Below are 19,015 nucleotides of genomic sequence, written 5' to 3'. Positions count from 1 at the left end.
CCAACAAGATATGTTTGTCTTCTTGCTCCACGTTCTTAAAAAAAAATAATTAAAAAAATAAATAAAATAAAAAAAATCTGATGACGCATGAACATAAATGCGCTAAACCAAAGGATGAGCCATTATTTTGGGTCATGCTTGTAGGGTAAGCATTTAATAAGTCTAAATTATTCAACCTTTTTTGTATTTGTTTAGGCTCATTTTTCTGTCTAGTTCAGCCAAAATTTTGTGCTGTTAAAAGTATTGTACAATATTCACAATGCAACAACATGATGTTACTCAAATCAATTTAATCACAGGAAGACCAGTACTACACAGTTATACAGTTAGCTCATATAACGTGACACGCATGAAACAATGACCTCTTTGAATTATTTTCTTCTTTTTTTTTTAAACAAAGATGTGCTATATGGTATACCACAGTATATTGTTATATATTTGGATTGCATTTCTATCTCTTCATATCAATCTGGGTTTTGTTTCCTGTTTTACTTTTTATTCAGTCACTTCCTGTGTCCTTGTGTGATTATCTGCGCTGCCCTGATTAGTTTCAATTGTCACCCATTGTCCTCCTCTCCCTTGTGATTTCAGTCTGTTCTCCTTCCCTCTTTATCGGTTTGTCATTTCAGTTTGCCTGTCCGTTCCTGTGCATTTTTTTGAAAACCAATAAATTCTGTGTCCTGCATCAATTCCTTGTTGTTTAGTCAATAGTCTTAGTTGATTTTTTTTTTGTGTGTGTTTTGTTTTAGTTTTAGTGTCTTAGTTTTTGATTATTGCCTTCTTAGTTGTCTTTGCATTTTTTTGCGGACTCAGCCCCCTCTGGCTCAGTATTTGGACTTCATACAGTGTTTGGAATGGTGGCAGATATTCGCCTCCTGCCTTTTGTTATTAAAGCCTTTTATTTGCATGAAACCTCCTGTTCCTGGTGTTGTGCGTTTGGGCCTTTAAATCATAACAAGATAGCCAAAGCCTACAGATGTGAAACTGATTAAAACAGCCCTAAAGTCTTAACTAGATAACCCATTTCTTGCCAAATTAGGTACCTCACAAGTTAGAAATTAGCTAGTTGGTACTGGATAAAAGTTTCCTGAGTTTCACTATCCAGGTTGATCAGTCTGTACCTAACCACAGAAAATGCAAGCAAGCAGCTGGTCTAAGCAGGCTTTCCAGAGGCTACACATAAGCGCATGCCTACCAAAACAAAGAACAGGAATAAAAATCAGCACGGTATTTGTCCCCAGGAGCTTCTAATACCAACCAGGTGAGGAACAATAGCAGTTAATAACACCAATTTACTGTGTTATTCAAGTCCCATCGCAGAGCACTGTTTAAAATACCAATTTGAAATGGTAAATCAGCCACGCAGCAAAAACCTTTGCCCCTAGAGACTAAGACACACACAAATATCCCACCAAACAGATCAGAGCAGACATTGAGTCCATTTAATATGCTCAGATACCCACAATATCTTTTCTTCTTCTTTAGTGAACAATTCCCTTCCTCTATTTTCTCCAACACTCAAAACACGGGGTAATTTTCTTAATCTAGGCATGATTCTGAACATTTGCATAAAAATGTTCACTTTTGAGACTCCCCAAACAGAACATGGCTCTAATACGCAATTATTCTCCTCAATAGTGGCGGCTAATTACAGAGGTGTCAGACAAACAGGTAGCAGAGCAGAGGGGGGCCTCCGACACAATGGCTGAGGTGCTAGTCCGCCACATGGGACGGAGCAGCTCAATGGAAAGCAGTAAATTCATTTAGGCTGGCTTCATTAAACCCTGCTCCTTGGGCCCTGCATCATGGTCTCCCCTTTGCTCTCCCTGCTCTCATTTGTGGGGCGGCGGATGTACTGTGGGTAAGAAGAAGGCGATCACACAAATGAGTGCAACGCAGAGGGAATGGGGGAACGCTGTGGGGAGGAGAAGAAGAAGGGAAGTGAGGGAAGGAAGGAAGGAAAGAAGGGAAGGGAGGGTATCAATAAAGCAGCATAGCTATTCAAAAAAAAAGAATAAAGCAATATCAGAAAGTGGTGGTGGGATGGAACAAGGGCATGAGGACATTTGCTCATTTGATGATAAAGAAATAAAGCATAAAAGGATGAGCATATAAAAGAATCATTTTGAATATGGCTTTTGTTTTATTCATCTGACCCAGCCTTCCAAAAGCCATAGAGAACAGAGGAATATGGAGAAAATTATAGCTTTGGTCCTCAAACAGAGGCCAAATGCCAGGTCTCCAGCATGGTGAAACAAGGGCAGCTGAGCCCTGTGGTCTCTTTACCATTTAGATTATACTAGCAGCTTTCTGACCCCACAGTATGGATAACCATAATAAGCCACAGCCCCCACTGTGTACCACCTGTAAGCCAAACATATTCACAAAAACCTCAACTTGTGCACAGAAATCATGACCACAAAAGTCCCCACAAGCACAAAACCAACTCCACTTGCCCAAAAGAGAATTACTTTTTCAGTATGAACTTTTCACTTCTGCATAGCTTGGTCAGACCCAGTTCAATACAAGTTCAATGAATTCGTTGGCAACATTTTGTGCCCAATTTGACAATCATTTGCTTGGAGGACAATTAATGTCTGTTGTGAAATGGATAGTGAGAAGATGTATAGCATCTTATGACAGGAGAAAGATCTCAGCTCTGAAGACTTCTGGTATGAAAGAAGTGAAAGTGAAAGACTTCTACTGCCTCCAGTGAGGATACATGGAGCGCTGATGGCCACATATTTCCACAGACAAAGTGTCACCAACCTCAGTCCTCTACTTTGGGTGCTGGCCAACGGAGCACTTCATGAGAACATTTCTGGGTGATCACATTACACACTTGCTCAGTTGACACATTGAATGTGAGTGAATCATATCACTTTTACATGAGCCACACATCCAGCTGCTGAATGAACACACAGCCCACTGCACAAGCTTTTCTCCGAGGAGGGAAAGCAGCAATGCTCAGTGTGTGAGAGTCAAATACAGAGCCTTAAGGCCATATGTGGCTAAACACCCATTCACCAGCAAGCATCTCCAAATATGCATGCAGAAAAGCTCACTTCGGTTTGGCCACAGACCAAAGTATCATATGTAAGAAAATATGCACAGTGTGCATGTTGCAGCATTGAGACTGTCTAGAAGCTTGAATAACAATCACATTAAAATAAATTGCATTGGTGCATGTAAAAAAGGTTTTGAAGAAGCCATTAGGCTCTTTCCCTTTCTGAAAACTGACTGAAATTGATTCATAGTGGAAAAACCGTCAGAAAACGCTGCATGTTTGGAATATTTCTTCTCAGAAATCTGATAAATTCACTCACAAACTGACTGAATTTAACCTCCAGCACAGAATTAATATTTTAAAAAAAAAATAAAAAAAAAAAAACATTAAATCAAGAATCTGGGAACTGTATAAAAGCATAAAAATTAGATCAACTCTCCAAACAAACACAAAGAATAAGATCTGAGGGAAAATCAAATGAGAGATGATCACTCTAAGGGGCAATCTTCTGTTGGAAGTTGTTCAATCTACATCTATTTTTCATCACTGTGCAAAAATAAATGACATGTTTTAAAATCATGGCTCTGTTGCCCTTTTCTCTTCTCTCCTGGACTGGCAATAGGCTAAAGTAATAATATGATTTACAGCCTGACCAAACAGTGTAAACTTACACATGAAAAAAAAAAAAGAAATCCCAGGAAAAATGTATTTAGTCAAAATGGAAACACAAATTTAGTTGTGATGGGTCAAAAAAAATTTAACATGGATTTTAGTTAAATTTCAATGTCAGTCTCGTGACTTTAAGTATTTCTTGCCGTGAGATAATAGCAGTTCAAGGCCTGTGTCTAATGTGGCTCAACAGCTGAGATGCGGGGTTTCCCACTTAATGATTACATTTGGACTATCCGCAAAGTAATTTAAACGCTGCCATGATTGTTTTTTTGTTAAGGATTTAAAACAACACTGTAATCCAGCATTCAAAAGTGGAATTACACAATTTATTAAGCTACAAAAGCCCAAAAATGTATGTTATCAGACCCTGAGCGGATGTTTTACAGCATGGCTAAAATGTCAGATTTGCATGGTTGACAGAAAATTAAAAAAAAACCTTCTTTCCTAAGCAAAAAAAAAAAGGTATCTGACACTATGAAATACTGGGACACTTTTGTTTATTTCTGCTCTGATTAGGTGATGCACTGGTCTCTGATGTGGAAATCAGATTTTGTTTCTGTGATCTATGCAAAAGACCAGTCAAGGTTACTCCACTTCTTTAGTCACTGAAAGAGCATGATAACGGTCAAAGATTAGTCAAAGCCCCTTAAATTCAGCAGCTGTTGTCACTGACAGTGTATCACAAATCAAATCTTATCACTTCCAGAAATGAGACCACTCCAATCACACTAAAGACCCTGGAGCACCAAGAGGACTTGGCAACACAGAGGGTGGTCCGGCTCAAGCCCCTAATATTTTATATTGCATATTTAAGTCAGTCAAGGGTTTGACTTTTCAGAGCGTATGCGGAGGTGCAGGATGCTGTTCGCCTTGGATCCGAGCCTGAATATAGCAGCAGCTCTCACGCTGCTGTAACCTATAAGCTCCAGCTGCTTGCCTTCATTGTGTCTCTGCGCCGCACAACAAATGTTTCTCCATCTCCGATACTTATCAGTGCACCGGAGTTTGACGCTGCCATTACTCAAAATTAATAACCACGGCAGCATGTTTATCATAGCACACTTTCACACCCAACCTGCCAGAAATAATCGCCTCGGTGTTTGTGCCCGTGACAGAAAGAAAGAAAGTAAGAGAAAGACAGAAGAAACACAGAGAGACAACTGGGGGCCAAATGAAGTGTGAAAAGAAGAGGCTTCTGAAGAATTTGAAATGAAAGGCATAACTGAGAGAGAAATGAAGAGAAAATATGCTACATGCATACAAGTGCACCTGCCATGCCTAATCACTCTGTCTCCATTACACCTCGTTGGTTTTTCCCGCACCTTTTCTTCCAATCATGTCTGACAACAGGGCAACACCAGCTTCTCCTTCTGTATTCACTCTGCTAAGCAGGACTCTGATCTCCACTGACAGCCAATCTGCTCCAACATGGCAGGCCTGAGTAAATAAAAAAAAGGGCTCCAGCTTTTTAATTTACAAACCATGAGAGTTACAGTGCGGAGTCTGGCGCCGAGTTCTCCACTGGAAGAGGAAAAAGAAGAAGCATTCTTGAGCTGTATGCATGAAAATACACGCGTAGAATAAGAGAAGTGACAATGACAAGGGAAGGCCCCTCTGCACCGCTCCGCAAATCTGGAGAGACAGGTGGTGGAGAAACAAGACAAGGACAAATGTCTGTTGGTCGCTAGTCCGGGCTCTGCTGACATTTTCCATGGCATTTAGAAAATATCCAACAAAACCAAAGGAAAATGGGGGAACCTAAAAATAGTTGGCAAAAGGAAACCTGTGTGCGGCAAGAAGCTGAGGTTATACAATAGATGTAGACACTTCAAATGGCCTCTTATCATCAGGATTTCTCACTTTCCCACAGTCTCCTACTTCCCTTACAGGGATGAACCCTTATGGCTGGACTCAGCAGCTTTTGAGGCCAGTTGGATAATTTATACCCCACAGAAACCAAGTATGTCACTTCTTACGCAACAAGACTCAGATGATGCCAGTCCCGATTTCTATCAAGTTTGAGTAGGTTAAAAGCAGAAAATGTAAAGTAGTTGAGAGTGGCAACAGCACATGGCAAGTAGGTTTTCTCTAAACTACCTCCTCCGCCAGTATTACAATTGCTTGCCTTGTCCAGTTTGGTGGACAACTTGATGTAATTAATCCCTATTCAAATGGTTGTAGTAGGCTACTTGTTGCTAACTTCATGTTTTAATTGCTACTGGAGAAATTTCAAGCAAATAAAATTAACGTAAACATGACCATCTTTGTGCAGAGATTCAAGCATTTAGCCTTTCAGAAAATCCTTGAGCCTGATTGGTGATACCTTTCTCAATATACAACTAATAAAGAACAGCTCTTTACCTGCTGTAGGTACAACTGTAGAAGAAAATCTCCTGTCAAATGTTCCCACATCTTTACTTTGCGCAACAAAAAAAACGTGTACCCTTAAGTTGGCCGTTTAAATCCTTCTTAACTCTAACCAGAGGAGCTTTGACAAATACCAGCTCTGTTCACCTTCACTGTGATCAAGCAAAGCAGAGCAACCAACTGTCATCTGGCACACCATTGATCACACTGAGGTATCATATCATCATCTGATTTGGGGATTTAACAGTTCTGCAGGCACTGTGAGTTCTGCCAGCTGGCTCCAACGGAGGCTGTTCGGAATGAGCTTCCTGTGCAAACACCTTTAAATTATTAAAAAAAAAAAAGTTTTACAGAGAGGTGTGTTTCGGGGAGGGTGCTGCTACAATTATTTCCTACTTTCTAAGCTCCTGAAAGTCAGAGAGGGCCTCTGGTCATCCCTCATCGAGACCGGATTTCTGTGAGAGGGGAGAAAAATGTTGAACAGCCAATTTGGGCTGTGATTTGTGATGCTCATAAGTGATGGAGATATGCAGAGAATGTTGGCCTCAAGTAAAAAGCAGAGGAGAAAAATGAATGAATATTGATTTCCCTGTTTAAATGAAGCTGGCAGAAAAGGCCGAGACGAAGAAAGGGAGAGAGAGAAAGAAAGAACGCCTGGGCTTTTGGGAAATGCCCAACTTCTAACAATACAGATCTCGTAACATAAATGACTCACTTAGTCCATGCATCTGCTTTCAGCAAAGAATTCAGACAGACACAGGCAGGGAGGCAGATACATCTGCATGTCAACACAGGCCTCGTGTCCAGCAGCAAGGTTAATGTAAACTGAATACTGGCTGACTATTTGCTTTGACCATAACTGCTGAAGAGGCTTTACCGCAAACTCAATTCCAACAGACTCACACTAGCAGAGTGTCACGGGTCCAAAAACAGGACACGATGTAAATCTCAGCGCGTCGACAGAAAAAGTACAAAATGACAAATTGTACTCCAAAAAGAAGACGAATTTCAGTAGAAGAGACAGGCCTGCAGATATAAAAGAATATTCACACAGAGACACAACAAAAACAAACACACAATGACAAAAATCACAAAAAAAACATGCACCAGGCGCCAGAAAATAAAGGAAAACCGTTTAACTTTGACACTGTTCTCAACTTGCTTCTAAAACCTGAGCGCTGCCATTTGCTCTGCTATTCCATTTTGATCGTGGCTTGCTCCCCATTTTCAAACGCTGTGACATTTGAAAAACACAATCCCACTTTGGTCTCCTATCATCGCTGGAAGAGGATCCAGAGAAATAACAGGGCCAACACTGGCCACCTGCAGCACATCACATCCTCTCTCCCCGAGAAATGACAGTGACCAAAAAATAGGCGTCCTACTGTCACAATCTGCCCACCGGACTATGACGATGGGAAGTCCTTATTTGGTCATCATTTCTCGCTCTCATACTCTGGGATGCTGTTTTCAGCTATTACTGAGGACAATGGTGTGAGCCAGATGACACAATGTTTATTGTTTTTATATTTCTGTAAAGATGAGAGACACGAAGAAAGAGGGAAGGAAAAGAAGGGGAGAAAAAATGACTGAAGTGCTTTACCTCCCACAGAGCTCCATCTCTCCAATGTCCTCTTGTTGAGGGGCAAATTGATCCTGGAAATAAGGGGTCATTTCCTCTGCCTGTTTACCTGTTCACAGCACAACTGCCATCAGTTTGAAGCACTCGCATAGACACAAGCTGACCCAGCTGTACCCTCATGGAGCTAATGTGAGGGGGGGTTGAGTCAACCTGTCCATATTGTGTGTGTGTGTGTGTGTGTGTGTGTGTGTGTGTGTGTGTGTGTGTGTGTGTGTGTGTGTGTGTGTGTGTGTGTGTGTTGGCCTCCCCAACAGCAGTGACTCTGATGACACTATGCCCTTTGAACTTTGAACCAAATAAATCCTTTTAGCCTCTCTCTTACTTTTCTTTGGAAAGACATTAACAGTCTGAACATTACTGAAAACTTGAAGCCTATGGATTCATCAGTTGGCCAGTTTTATAGGCCAATATTTGCCTATCACGATGTATCAGTTTCAGCGTTTACATTGTCCGGAACATAATGCAGAAAAAGATACTAGTGGTGCATTAACATTTGATCTATTTGTGTGTGCGCGTGCGTGCGTGTTTGTTTTAATTTGTAGTTATTTATGCAGTCCCAGTGAAGTTTACAGTTTCAGTGCACAAATGTCAGAATAAACAACAATTTGATTACATATCATTCTCACAAGTCTTTGATAACCATATTTTCTTCAAGAAATATCAGAGTTTTTTCATTTCAAACATCGGTATCAGCCCAAACATCCAGTATCAGTCGGACTCTACTGAAAACCATCATGTAATCAACTTTCAGCCAATCAGACTTGCTGGAGTGTGAGTATGTGTGTATCTGTGTACATATCAGTGTGTGTCAATGTAAAATGATAACTGTTGTTTGGATTTCCTCTGTTCTGATTTAGATTCTGCTCATTAAATCAGATATTCATAGAATCATGGTCAAAATTGCTGGCATAAAATATTTTAGGAGGACAAAAGACACTGAATTTTTTTGCTGTAAATAAGGAGTTCTTTTGTGATACTGAACGAAGGCAAAAATAACAGAAAATATAAATATTGTGCCATCCAAAAGTGTTATTTTTTTCACATTAGTTAACTTCAGGAAGAAAACTGGGCACATCACAGCTGGTGTATTTCTCAGGCTGCAGGAAATGGATTACATGATTCATTTTGCCTGTCTTACTACTGTCTTTTTAGAATATTCAGCCACATCACAACATGTTTTAGGACTCCGCAAAGGAAGTTGATTCTGTGGTTAGAGGTGAGGGAGCATTGCAGCATCAGAGAGGCCAACACATAAGACTCCTCAGTTACTACTGGTCCACCTCGGCCTTTCACTCCGTACTGTCTCTGCTTCATTCATAAGCTAACAGCACACCCACTGTAGACCACCACTCACACACATCATCCTAGCTTTATCTCTCTTATACTGCCACACACACACGCACACACCATTTTAAATTCCAATATTCCCACAGGTGATCCAGACAAATCCAGTCAGACACACACACACACCTTCAGCCCCTGGACCAATGCAGTAAATATCATTATGGAATCAATGCAGCTTTGAATCATTCAAGGCTGAGCTTGTGCGTGTGTGTACGTTGTGTACGTGTGTGTGTGTGTGTGTTTGTGTGTGTGCCTGTGCATGTGTGTGTGAAAAAGGGAAGGAGCTGATAACACAATGTGCTCCTGTGAGGATTTCACCAAACTCCATGTTTTTTGATTGAAGGGAGGCGGGTAAGGTATTACCATAACCTTCCCACCACATGTCTGCTGTAAACTCAATAATGCAAAAATGATTCCACACATGCACACAAGACGCACGCACAGGCACACGCACGCACGCACGCACGCACGCACACACACACACACACACACACACACACACACACACACACACACACACACACACACACACACACACACACACACACAGCTTGCCTGCACCCATTCTTGCTACGCACCATGGTACATTCAATATTGTGTTCACACACCTAAGCCAGGGTGGGAGCACCATTGGCAGAGAAGCCTTAGCTGTAAATCAATAGATTAAATAGAAATATATGAATAAAACACAAGCTAATAAATAAAAGAGGAGATGGTTTACTCTTGCTGCCATATACAGTACAGGTTCTCCCCCCCAGTTAAGAAAGAAAAGGGGGAAATACAGTAAAGAAGAAAAAGGAACTGGAGCAGCAACAAAGCTGACCAGAGAGAAAGAAAAGAAATACACAATATACCAACACGTGTCACACTGTAAATGCCAGTACTAAAACCTCTGTGTATTGTTGATGCAAAAGTCAGTCATTTTTCATTTGGTAATCAATTGTAATCAATTAATGATCATAGGATTGTATTAACTAATAAATGAGTTAATCAAACTTCAAATAAATGCAGAGGATGTCCATATCTAGTGTTCATCAGACACATTTGTTAATATTCTTGTGAGGCCACGGATGTTATTATTACTTTCCATTGATGACTAACAGCTGGCTCCCCATAAAAAGACTTCACAAAATTACAATCAATAATTGTTTGTCAACTAGGTCCATATTGAGCCATTAGTTAAAAAAAAATGAATGGGAAGGGGCAGAGCCACTGAACTTTTTGTTGGGCAAATTACATGAGTGTTGGAAACCATTTGGATTATAAACCTCTTTTTGAACTGATACAAATGTTCTGTTCTTGTATTTTTCCCATCCAAGGCTCCAATTGCAAACATTGCTGTCCAAGTTATGTGTGTGTGTGGCCTGCACTTTTCTTCCTTATTTTTCCTTATATGGTCAGATGTTTTCTCGTCTGCTTAATCAGGCCTATTTAACTGACATCCTTTCCAATTCTTATACGTGCTGCAAGAAGCGGCCTGCAAATCAGTCTGAACCACAGACATATATGGACGCAAGTAAGCAAGAGTGTGCATCTACATGGGTAACCTTGGCGACTGGGTGTGTTAGCGACAGCATGTGCTGTGATTGACAGCAGGATAACACTTGCTTCGCACCTGCCATTTGCTCAGTCAAGCCTCATGTTGCGCTGTCGGCTGGCGGGCCACAGTGAAACTCGTTAGCTAAACTAACAACAAGCTTTCAAAATGTCTCTCTGGAAGCTGAAGAGACATAAAGTTGATTGTGAAAATCACTTTTTGTGGTGAAAATTGACTGAGACGTATTCATTTACTTTGCCAGCCACAACATGTAATAAAGCAGTGCAGTGGCTTCTGTCTGGAATTTATTATAATGACACCATTAAGGTGAAAGAAAGGGGATGCACGTGTCTAAATAGTCCATGTACTAATATATATTTATTAACATTATACTAAGTAAGAGTTATTTGTAGCCTCTTCCTATTGAAGTTGAATAGCCCTAACTTGGATGGTCTGTGCAGAGACTGTTATGTTGGGACCAGAAAGTCCACTGAAGCACACAACTTTAACACATTAAACATAGAAATAAGCTCAACCTTACATACCTGTCGTTGATGCTCCAGTTGAGACAGAGGTTGAGGGAGCTGAGGTTGCGACATTTCCTTACCACCTCCATCACCGTCTCGTTGTTGAGCTCTGAGATGTGCCGCAGATCCAGGACACTCAGGTTGCGTAGCTACAAGGGGAAACACACACACACACACACACACACACACACACACGAGAACATTTGAAGGATTTAATCATGTCAAATTCAGAAAAATAGCTAGCTGTGAGTGCAGACCAACTCACAGGAAAGCTCCCCCTTTAACAAAATCAAATCTTACAACTTCCTCCCTGTTCACAGAGGGATCAGTTGATTCATCACTATGAGAAGGGCAAAAAAAAAAGAAGCTGCGAGAGAAATGTTTGATGAAAGCATGTATTGTATACAAGCCCGCTGAATTACATGGGTGCTTTTGATGTATCCCCAAGGAATGTGTGAAATACAGTATATCTCTGCATACTCAACAAACTTATTCTGCCACATACTGTGCTGAAAAAAACCAGCATGAATGCAGAATAAAAGCAAACAAGGCAGATAAATGCGACAAAATTGCTCGCCGTTACAGTTTACCATTCGGCGCCCTTTCTTTCTCCCTTTCATCTCTCCTACTTTCAGTAATCCCACTTTCTGATCTGAATACCTTATAAGAGGGGGTTTAGATTAATCCTTTAGTCAGAATCTCCACTTCCTAACGCACTTCTGAGACACCCACACTGACACACTGTTCAACAAGCGTTCGCTGAAATTGCCGAAGGCTTTTAAAATGACGGCACAGGTGTGTTTTCTCTGATACATACACAAAACTTTTTGAGGCAGAGGTGCACACACACATACATGCTCACAGTCATACACACACAGATAATAGAGGCATGATAGCCTGGCCAGCCGCCAGGGAGGCGTAGAGGTAAATGTCATGGCCGGGGCTAAAGAGAAAACAAGCTTACAGTTGGTGTTAAGATCCCCGAGCACTGTTGTCGGCTCCATAGGCATGACATATACCTACCGGCATGAAGACACATGGGGGGAATGGATAAGGACCACGGCTCGCTGTGTGAAGTAAGCACACATGTAAACACTCTTCCCGTGTCCCCACATACTGAGAATCAAAACACAGAGACGCACACACCGGCCGCAAACAAACACGGTGAGTGTGCAAGATGCTGCGCTGCACTGAGGGTAATAAAAAAGGCTTTCAAAACCTTTACCTCAGTCACACCTCTCCAATTGTCTCTCTGTTCTTACATAGCCTTTGGCTATTTCGTCACTCCTCAGAAAAAATTGGATCCACATCTCTTGTGATAAAAGGTCTGCTTAGGCATGAAATAAACATGAAACGGATAAAAAAAATTAAAAAAAATTAAAATGTGGCAGCCTATTCTTACCTGTATTCTGAAGATATGCTTAGATACACTAATGAAATAAACATTAAACAGCTTGTGTGCAAAGAATGCAGCCGCGATCATCAGGGACAGCTGAACTAACATGATAAACAATAGTATTTTATGAAAGGGAAAAACCCTTAACCGTGTACATCATCAGAGATGTCCACACAGACGAGCAGATGCTAACACACATGCATGCAGGCACACGTAACCCCACACACACACACACACACACACACACACACACACACACACACACACACTGTCATGTGCCCGTGTGGCCAGCACTGGATCGAAGTGCTAAATTATTCATTCAGAATGAGGCTGATGCGTAGGCGTGTGTTGTGCGGACATATTGTAAATGTGTTTACGGAGTTATATTGTGGAGGTTATCCTCCTTTTGGGGACAAAAAGCAAAGTCCGAATAATACAAATCATAAAATTTGGTATAAAAACTTGGTTTAAGGTTTAGGTTTAGGTTAGGTAAAGGATTTAAGGTTCAGCAAGACGTGATAAAGGTTAGGAAAAGTCAAAGAAATAAAGTAAGTCAGTGTAATGTACTCTAAAGTGATGGAAACATGACTCCGTGTCTGTCTCTGTGTCATTGTTTGCTAAATAAAGGTACAGTCTAATTCAAATCTGTATGCAGGCTAAATGACCAACACCCCAAATATTCATAGCAGCAGACGTGCACTCACACTGTCACTGTCATTACCATCAACAGCAATCACACAGACAGCTATTTGCATTCAGTATTTATGGTTTGTAAGCCTGGAGTACATTTCAAAAGCCTCAGCATCAAAAGTAGTATTTGTTCTCCAAATCTTCAAAAGTGCTTATGTCTGCTAAATAGAATTTCTACTACAACCAATAGGAACCGTTTCATTGATGTGGATAACCAATGAGAAATCAGGCCAACCAGGGCGAGTTTTGATTGGCTAAGTGTGTAGTTAGGTTGAAGAAAAAACAAAAAATTTAGCAGATGTCTGCATGAAAGGTATGAGACAGTCACGGCCGAGGTGGTAACTTTGTTAATCCATCTGTGAAAAGCCACTGCAGGAAAATAAATTCCACAGTTTAGGAGACATCTGCCAAAAGAAAAATATCCCCCAAATCCCTGAAAACAGCCTCGCGGTAATTAGTCACACCTCCGAAATGTGACAGGCCGCGGTGCCGATGTTTGTTTTCTCATAGTTGACAGATAATCATAATTTGATTCGGAGGTGAAAGGTTTTAATGCTTCCAATCTTATTTAATAATTTCCTCTCGTAATATGTTCTGTTTGTGTATTTCTGTCATCCAAGAATAAACAGGAGCCAAATGAAAGAAAAATAAATAGAGGTAAATGTGGAGGTGACGGCAGGAGAGCTTTAGACAAAGATGAAGAAAAAGAAACGCAGAAACAGAGAGAAAAAAAAAAAAAAAAAGTGAAACGGAGTGAGGAGAGTAAGTGAGAGAGAGTTGGAGCAGGAGGATAGAGAGCAGGGGATTTGGTGCGGGTTTCGGCAGATTTTCCTCCTCGTTGGCTGATGTCTGTAACCAGGCAGAGTTTGACTCGTCTCCTCTGAGTTGGCAGCTACACCTGGATAATTATTCATGCCGTTCATAAAAACGAAACCTGCAAAATCCAGCTGCTCTGAGGCCAGTATGTCGTCCCCGCCCCGTGAACACGCACGCATGGCACAGGATTTAATGTGCACGGCGACTCCATGAATATTATATGTGCACACATGTTCACATGCACAAAAACAGAGGTGGAAAGTATCTCAGGACATGAACTCTAAGTACTGTAGTACATTTTCAAAGGGCAATCTTTCCATTTAATACTTTTACTTTATACGTCCAGACCTATTGTACGTGTTCTTCAACTACCTTTTTTCATAAGTTATAAATATAATGATGCGTTTTACACTGAGGTTTTACACACATTTGATCAGTTTATAAAGGCTGGTGCATTGCTATGGATTAAACTACCAAACAACAGAATATATAGCCAGTAAGAATTAGTTCCACCTACAACACTAGAGTACAGTACAGCTGCCATAATAATGCATCAATAATAATGACCAATAATTTATTACTATAAAATTATCCAGTCATTCTGCATGTGTAGTTAAACTTTTAACATTGTAGGTAGGTTTTTCTTTCACACTTGAGTACTTTTACTTTGAGCAAAAAATGGAATAAAATACTCAGATTTACAATAAAGTATTGTCATTAAATTGTATTAAATTATCGGAATACTTCTTCCATCACTGATTAAGATCTGCATAAGCGTAACCAATAATTGTCAATTAACAGTAAATAATAGTAACAGAAGTAGTCGTTTATTAGATATGCCAAACTTAGTGAAATAAAAAAACAAACAAACGTGTATTTATTATTTAATTTCCTACTTAAATTAATTAACTTATCCCCAAATACATTCAAATAATGTCTTTAAATTTGCCTTAAATGTCCTGTTTTAAATGACAGAAATTACAAGTCAAGATTCACAGAATCAAAAAGCTGGACGTAAATTTCAGTTTATAGACAAACTCCACATGTATTAAAAGATAAGAGAAACAAATCAAAGAGAAGGGAAAACCAAACACATCATATTTGACAAAAGCTAAATGAGAATACTGTTTTAATCTGTTTTGTAGGTGCGACAACACATTTCTCTATAAAAGAGGTTGTTGAATTCAGTCCACATGACCAGACCAGATCTCTGAGCTCCAAGAAATTTGGCTGCTGGGTGCTTCAAGCGTCTCTCAAACAGGAAAAATGAGGACCTGAGTCAGAGGTCAAATACAAAACGGCACTTTAAATAGTAAAAAAAAAAGAAATAAGTGGCTGTTTTAAAGATATGTCATCCTTCAGCCAAGAATAGGCTGGAGTTCTATATTTGAGGAGGTTGATTTGGCACTTTATTACATTAGTGTATGTCATAGTCAGGCACACATTGTGCATGTGTGCCAGACTTTGGAGCTATAACTACCTGTGCTATTACTACATATATTTACACAACGTCAAGCATCCCGATGCCAAGCAGGAAGTTGAGGCCTGCTAGACCCCGTGCAGAGGAAATGATGTCATGGTTGGAGCGCTGGTGCAGAACAACATGAGTTTATGGCTGTAGCTGTCTATCAGCCTCAGTGTCCCTGCTGACAAGCAGCTAGATGACATTTAAAAACCACAGACAGAGCGAGCATTGTTTTAGTTATAAATAGTGAACATGCTGGATTTCTAAAATATGAAGTGCTGTTTCATTGCTGTAGTAAATTTATAGCCGCTTCAAGATTTAGTATGTAGTTTTGGTCAATGAGAAATAGTTCCTACTGTGGGAAATGTATAAAGAGCCACAAAAAAGCACATCTTTGTAAGTACTATTTTTGGGGAGTATCAAAAAAAGGGAAAAAAATATGAATTTTTTTTTTTTTTTTTTTTTTTTTTTAAACTTAGAGCCTTTAAACTCTCAGATCGGCACAGATGAGCAGAAACAAGTTAAAATCCTCTAAACAAAGCACATAGAAGTTTATCCAGTCACTTTGAAGTCTATTCAAAGTCCTGAGCGAGAAGTCAAAGTCACAAGGTGTTGTTGAGGTGTTTGCTCGGCTGTCCGCATGTATTGCAGGCTGCTTGTGAGACAGGATGAGGCGGGGGTGAAAAGGTGGGACGAATGGCAGCGGTGTCACTGGGTGAATACAAGAGTGCACTCATGCATACACACTGCTTTTTTTTTTTTTTTTTTCCATATCGAAGCATCCCAGACAGTTCAGTCAGACAGGAGAAAGCTGTGTCGAGACAATCCCTCTGCGGTAAGCCTAAATCATACCCCCTCCCTCCTCCCCAGACACAGACTCAGAAAAAAAAAAAAAAAACACATTAAAACGCACAGAGGCCCGAGCAGACAGAGTGATATGAATATTTGAAAATGGAATGAGGCAAAAATTGGAAGAGCCCTGGATCTGATATCGCAAATACATTGTCTGCATCAGTCATGGGCCAGTGAGCTGATCGCGGTGTGTGTGTGTGTGTGTGTGTGTGTGTGTGTGTGTGTGTGTGTGTGTGTGTGTGTGTGTGTGTGTGCATGTGTGGTTAACTCCTCTCTTTATCTGTCTTGTGACCATCTACTGTCTATCACTTATATTCCCTCTCCTACTGCCTTTTTCACTTTCTGTTTCTCCCTTTCAGTCACTAATCCTGCATGTGTTGGTCTTGATAACAAACTCAGTGCAGAGGAAGGAAAGACTCGAGGAGATAGACGCCATTGGTTTCTCTCTGGCGCGCTGAGCCAAATGACCATATAGGAACGCACATACTGTATACACACACACACACACACACACACACACACACACACACACCGCTGTGGCAGCGCTGCATGAGAGTCGCAGCACAGGGACCCCAGTTGGGCCAATAATGAGACATGATATCCCTCCCTCCAGAGGTCAAAAACCTCTCTATCTCTGTCTGTCTCTGGGTTAAAAGTCTAACAGCCAAATGAATTATTCTTCAATTACTCGTGCAAGAGACACACATCATCCTTAGGCTCTTCTCGACTCATTATATTCATAAATCCCCCAATCTCCTCCATACAGCAGTCAAGAAAATTATTATTACAATTTGGACTCATTCCTCGACCCCCACAACCCCATTACCTTTCTTCCTTCAAATCCCCCTTCACCGCCTCGTCTCCCCTTTATCCTCTCTACCACCCCTGGGACACAATACACATGCACGAGTACACAATCACACACACACATTTGTACTTAGGAAAAGACAAGCACACACACAGTAACTTCTTGGTTTGTGTTGGGGGTTATCAGTTTGACACAGGGCACTGTGATTATGTATTTTCTGTGCTTCAGTCAGGGGGGGAGGAGATAAGGGGGCCAGCAGACTACAGCAAAGCCAGACAGCACTCATGCCATGTGGGGTGGGATTGGTGGAGTGGAGGGTGTGAAGGTGACTGTGGGTGAGGACCTGTATCTTAACCTTTTGTGTTACCACTCTATGCTCCGCTTAAGGGAACTAAAAATAAAAAGAGAAATAAGAAATAAATGACATTACTTATTGCCTTTTTTTTTTTTTTTTTTCACAAGTTGTGAGGTTAATATGAACTCAAGATGAAGTGAGTAATGCTCCGCTAAGTCAGCAGGATGGATAAGGACAAATGATTTTGGTTATGAAATTAAACAGCTTCTCTGTCATAAACCAGACTGTTTTATTTGCTCATAAAAACACAGAGAGAAAGAGGTATTACCCAGGGTCCAATTCTGTCAAATTCAGAGAGCATTTATCAAAAGGTCCTAGCTTTTTCCTCAAGAAAACAACAAAACCACTGGAGCAGCACGGCTGAATTAATCTGCAAGGCCCCAAATTCAGACCAGAAACATCCCAGTTCTACACATCACAGAGACAACACATAGCTATTACAGTCTCCAAATCTTTTCATCTCTGACACATTCTTCAACAGTCTCTCCATTTGTTATGTCTTCGGCCTGCTCTCTTTCTCCCGAGGGTGGGAACTTTCACACACACACACAAAAAAGGCATTTTGAGGCCCTCAGTGTCTTAGGGCAGCGATAGGCTGATGTATGAGGAGGGGCATTGTGGGTAGGCATGACAAGCAAAGGGAAGCCATCAGTGGGACATCTAAAGCTGGGGGAATGAAGGCTCTCTGGCACCCAGAGCTGGTCTCAAACACTGGCTCTCTGATAGAGCCGACCTTGCACTTAATCACTACCAGAAGAAAAGAGCACCGCTTGACAGGAAGATGGAGAGACAGAGGGGGAAAGTGTCATTGTGTGTGTGTGTGTGTGTGTGCGTGTGCGTGTGTGTGTGTGTGTGTGTGTGCGTGCGTGCGTGCGTGCGTGTGTGTGTGAGCGAGAGAGAGCGAGAAAGAAAGAACGAAAGAACGAAAGAACGAACGAAAGAACGAAAGAAAGAAAGAAAGAAAGAAAGAAAGAAAGAAAGAAAGAAAGAAAGAAGGAAAACACTTAAACTTCTAGACATTTAAAAAAAGAAAACATACAGAAGGTGACAAAGTCTAAAAGCAGAAAGAAATTGGACACCAGAGAAACCCAAATAGGTAACAACACTGTTCAAAGAGTTGCATAATGACTCTGCTGGTGTTCTTAATTTTTTCATAGCCAGGTAACAGCAAAGAGCAACAGACACTGCCAGAGAAGCAACGCAGAAAATACTGTATTCTCCTCTGAAATACACACAAATCCGTTTCCTCAAAGGCACACTCACACACTCACATCTGAAGAGCGGGGTTACACTCAAGCAGGCTGAGTGAAGCCTTCCACCCTTTTAATCATACCTAACACCTACACACACCAGTACACACACACACACACACACACACACACACACACACACACACACACACACACACACACACACATTAAATCTATTGTGCCCCCACCTCTGTGGCATGTCACAGACTCGACTAACCCTCGGAAACTAAATTAGGAGAATTATTCATCTCATACAGATCCACACACACATACACACACATATATAT

General features: G+C 40.9%; 1 protein-coding gene across 1 annotated transcript in view; it reads right to left on the bottom strand.

Annotated features, from left to right (window-relative positions):
• The window catches only part of fbxl17 (F-box and leucine-rich repeat protein 17), a 221,453-nt gene that overhangs the window by 124,019 nt on the left and 78,419 nt on the right, over positions 1–19,015 (bottom strand). Inside the window, exon 8 of the mRNA XM_069138868.1 lies at positions 11,115–11,245. Coding sequence (XP_068994969.1) covers positions 11,115–11,245 — 131 coding nt within the window. The remainder of the gene's footprint in view (positions 1–11,114; positions 11,246–19,015) is intronic.

The sequence above is a fragment of the Embiotoca jacksoni genome, unplaced genomic scaffold (genome assembly GCF_022577435.1).
Source record: "Embiotoca jacksoni isolate LCO1_2020_lvr unplaced genomic scaffold, fEmbJac1.0.p SCAF_8, whole genome shotgun sequence".
NCBI lineage: Eukaryota > Metazoa > Chordata > Actinopteri > Embiotocidae > Embiotoca > Embiotoca jacksoni.
The sequence above is the reverse complement of the archived record's forward strand: the minus strand, read 5'-3'. Positions and strand labels throughout refer to the sequence as shown.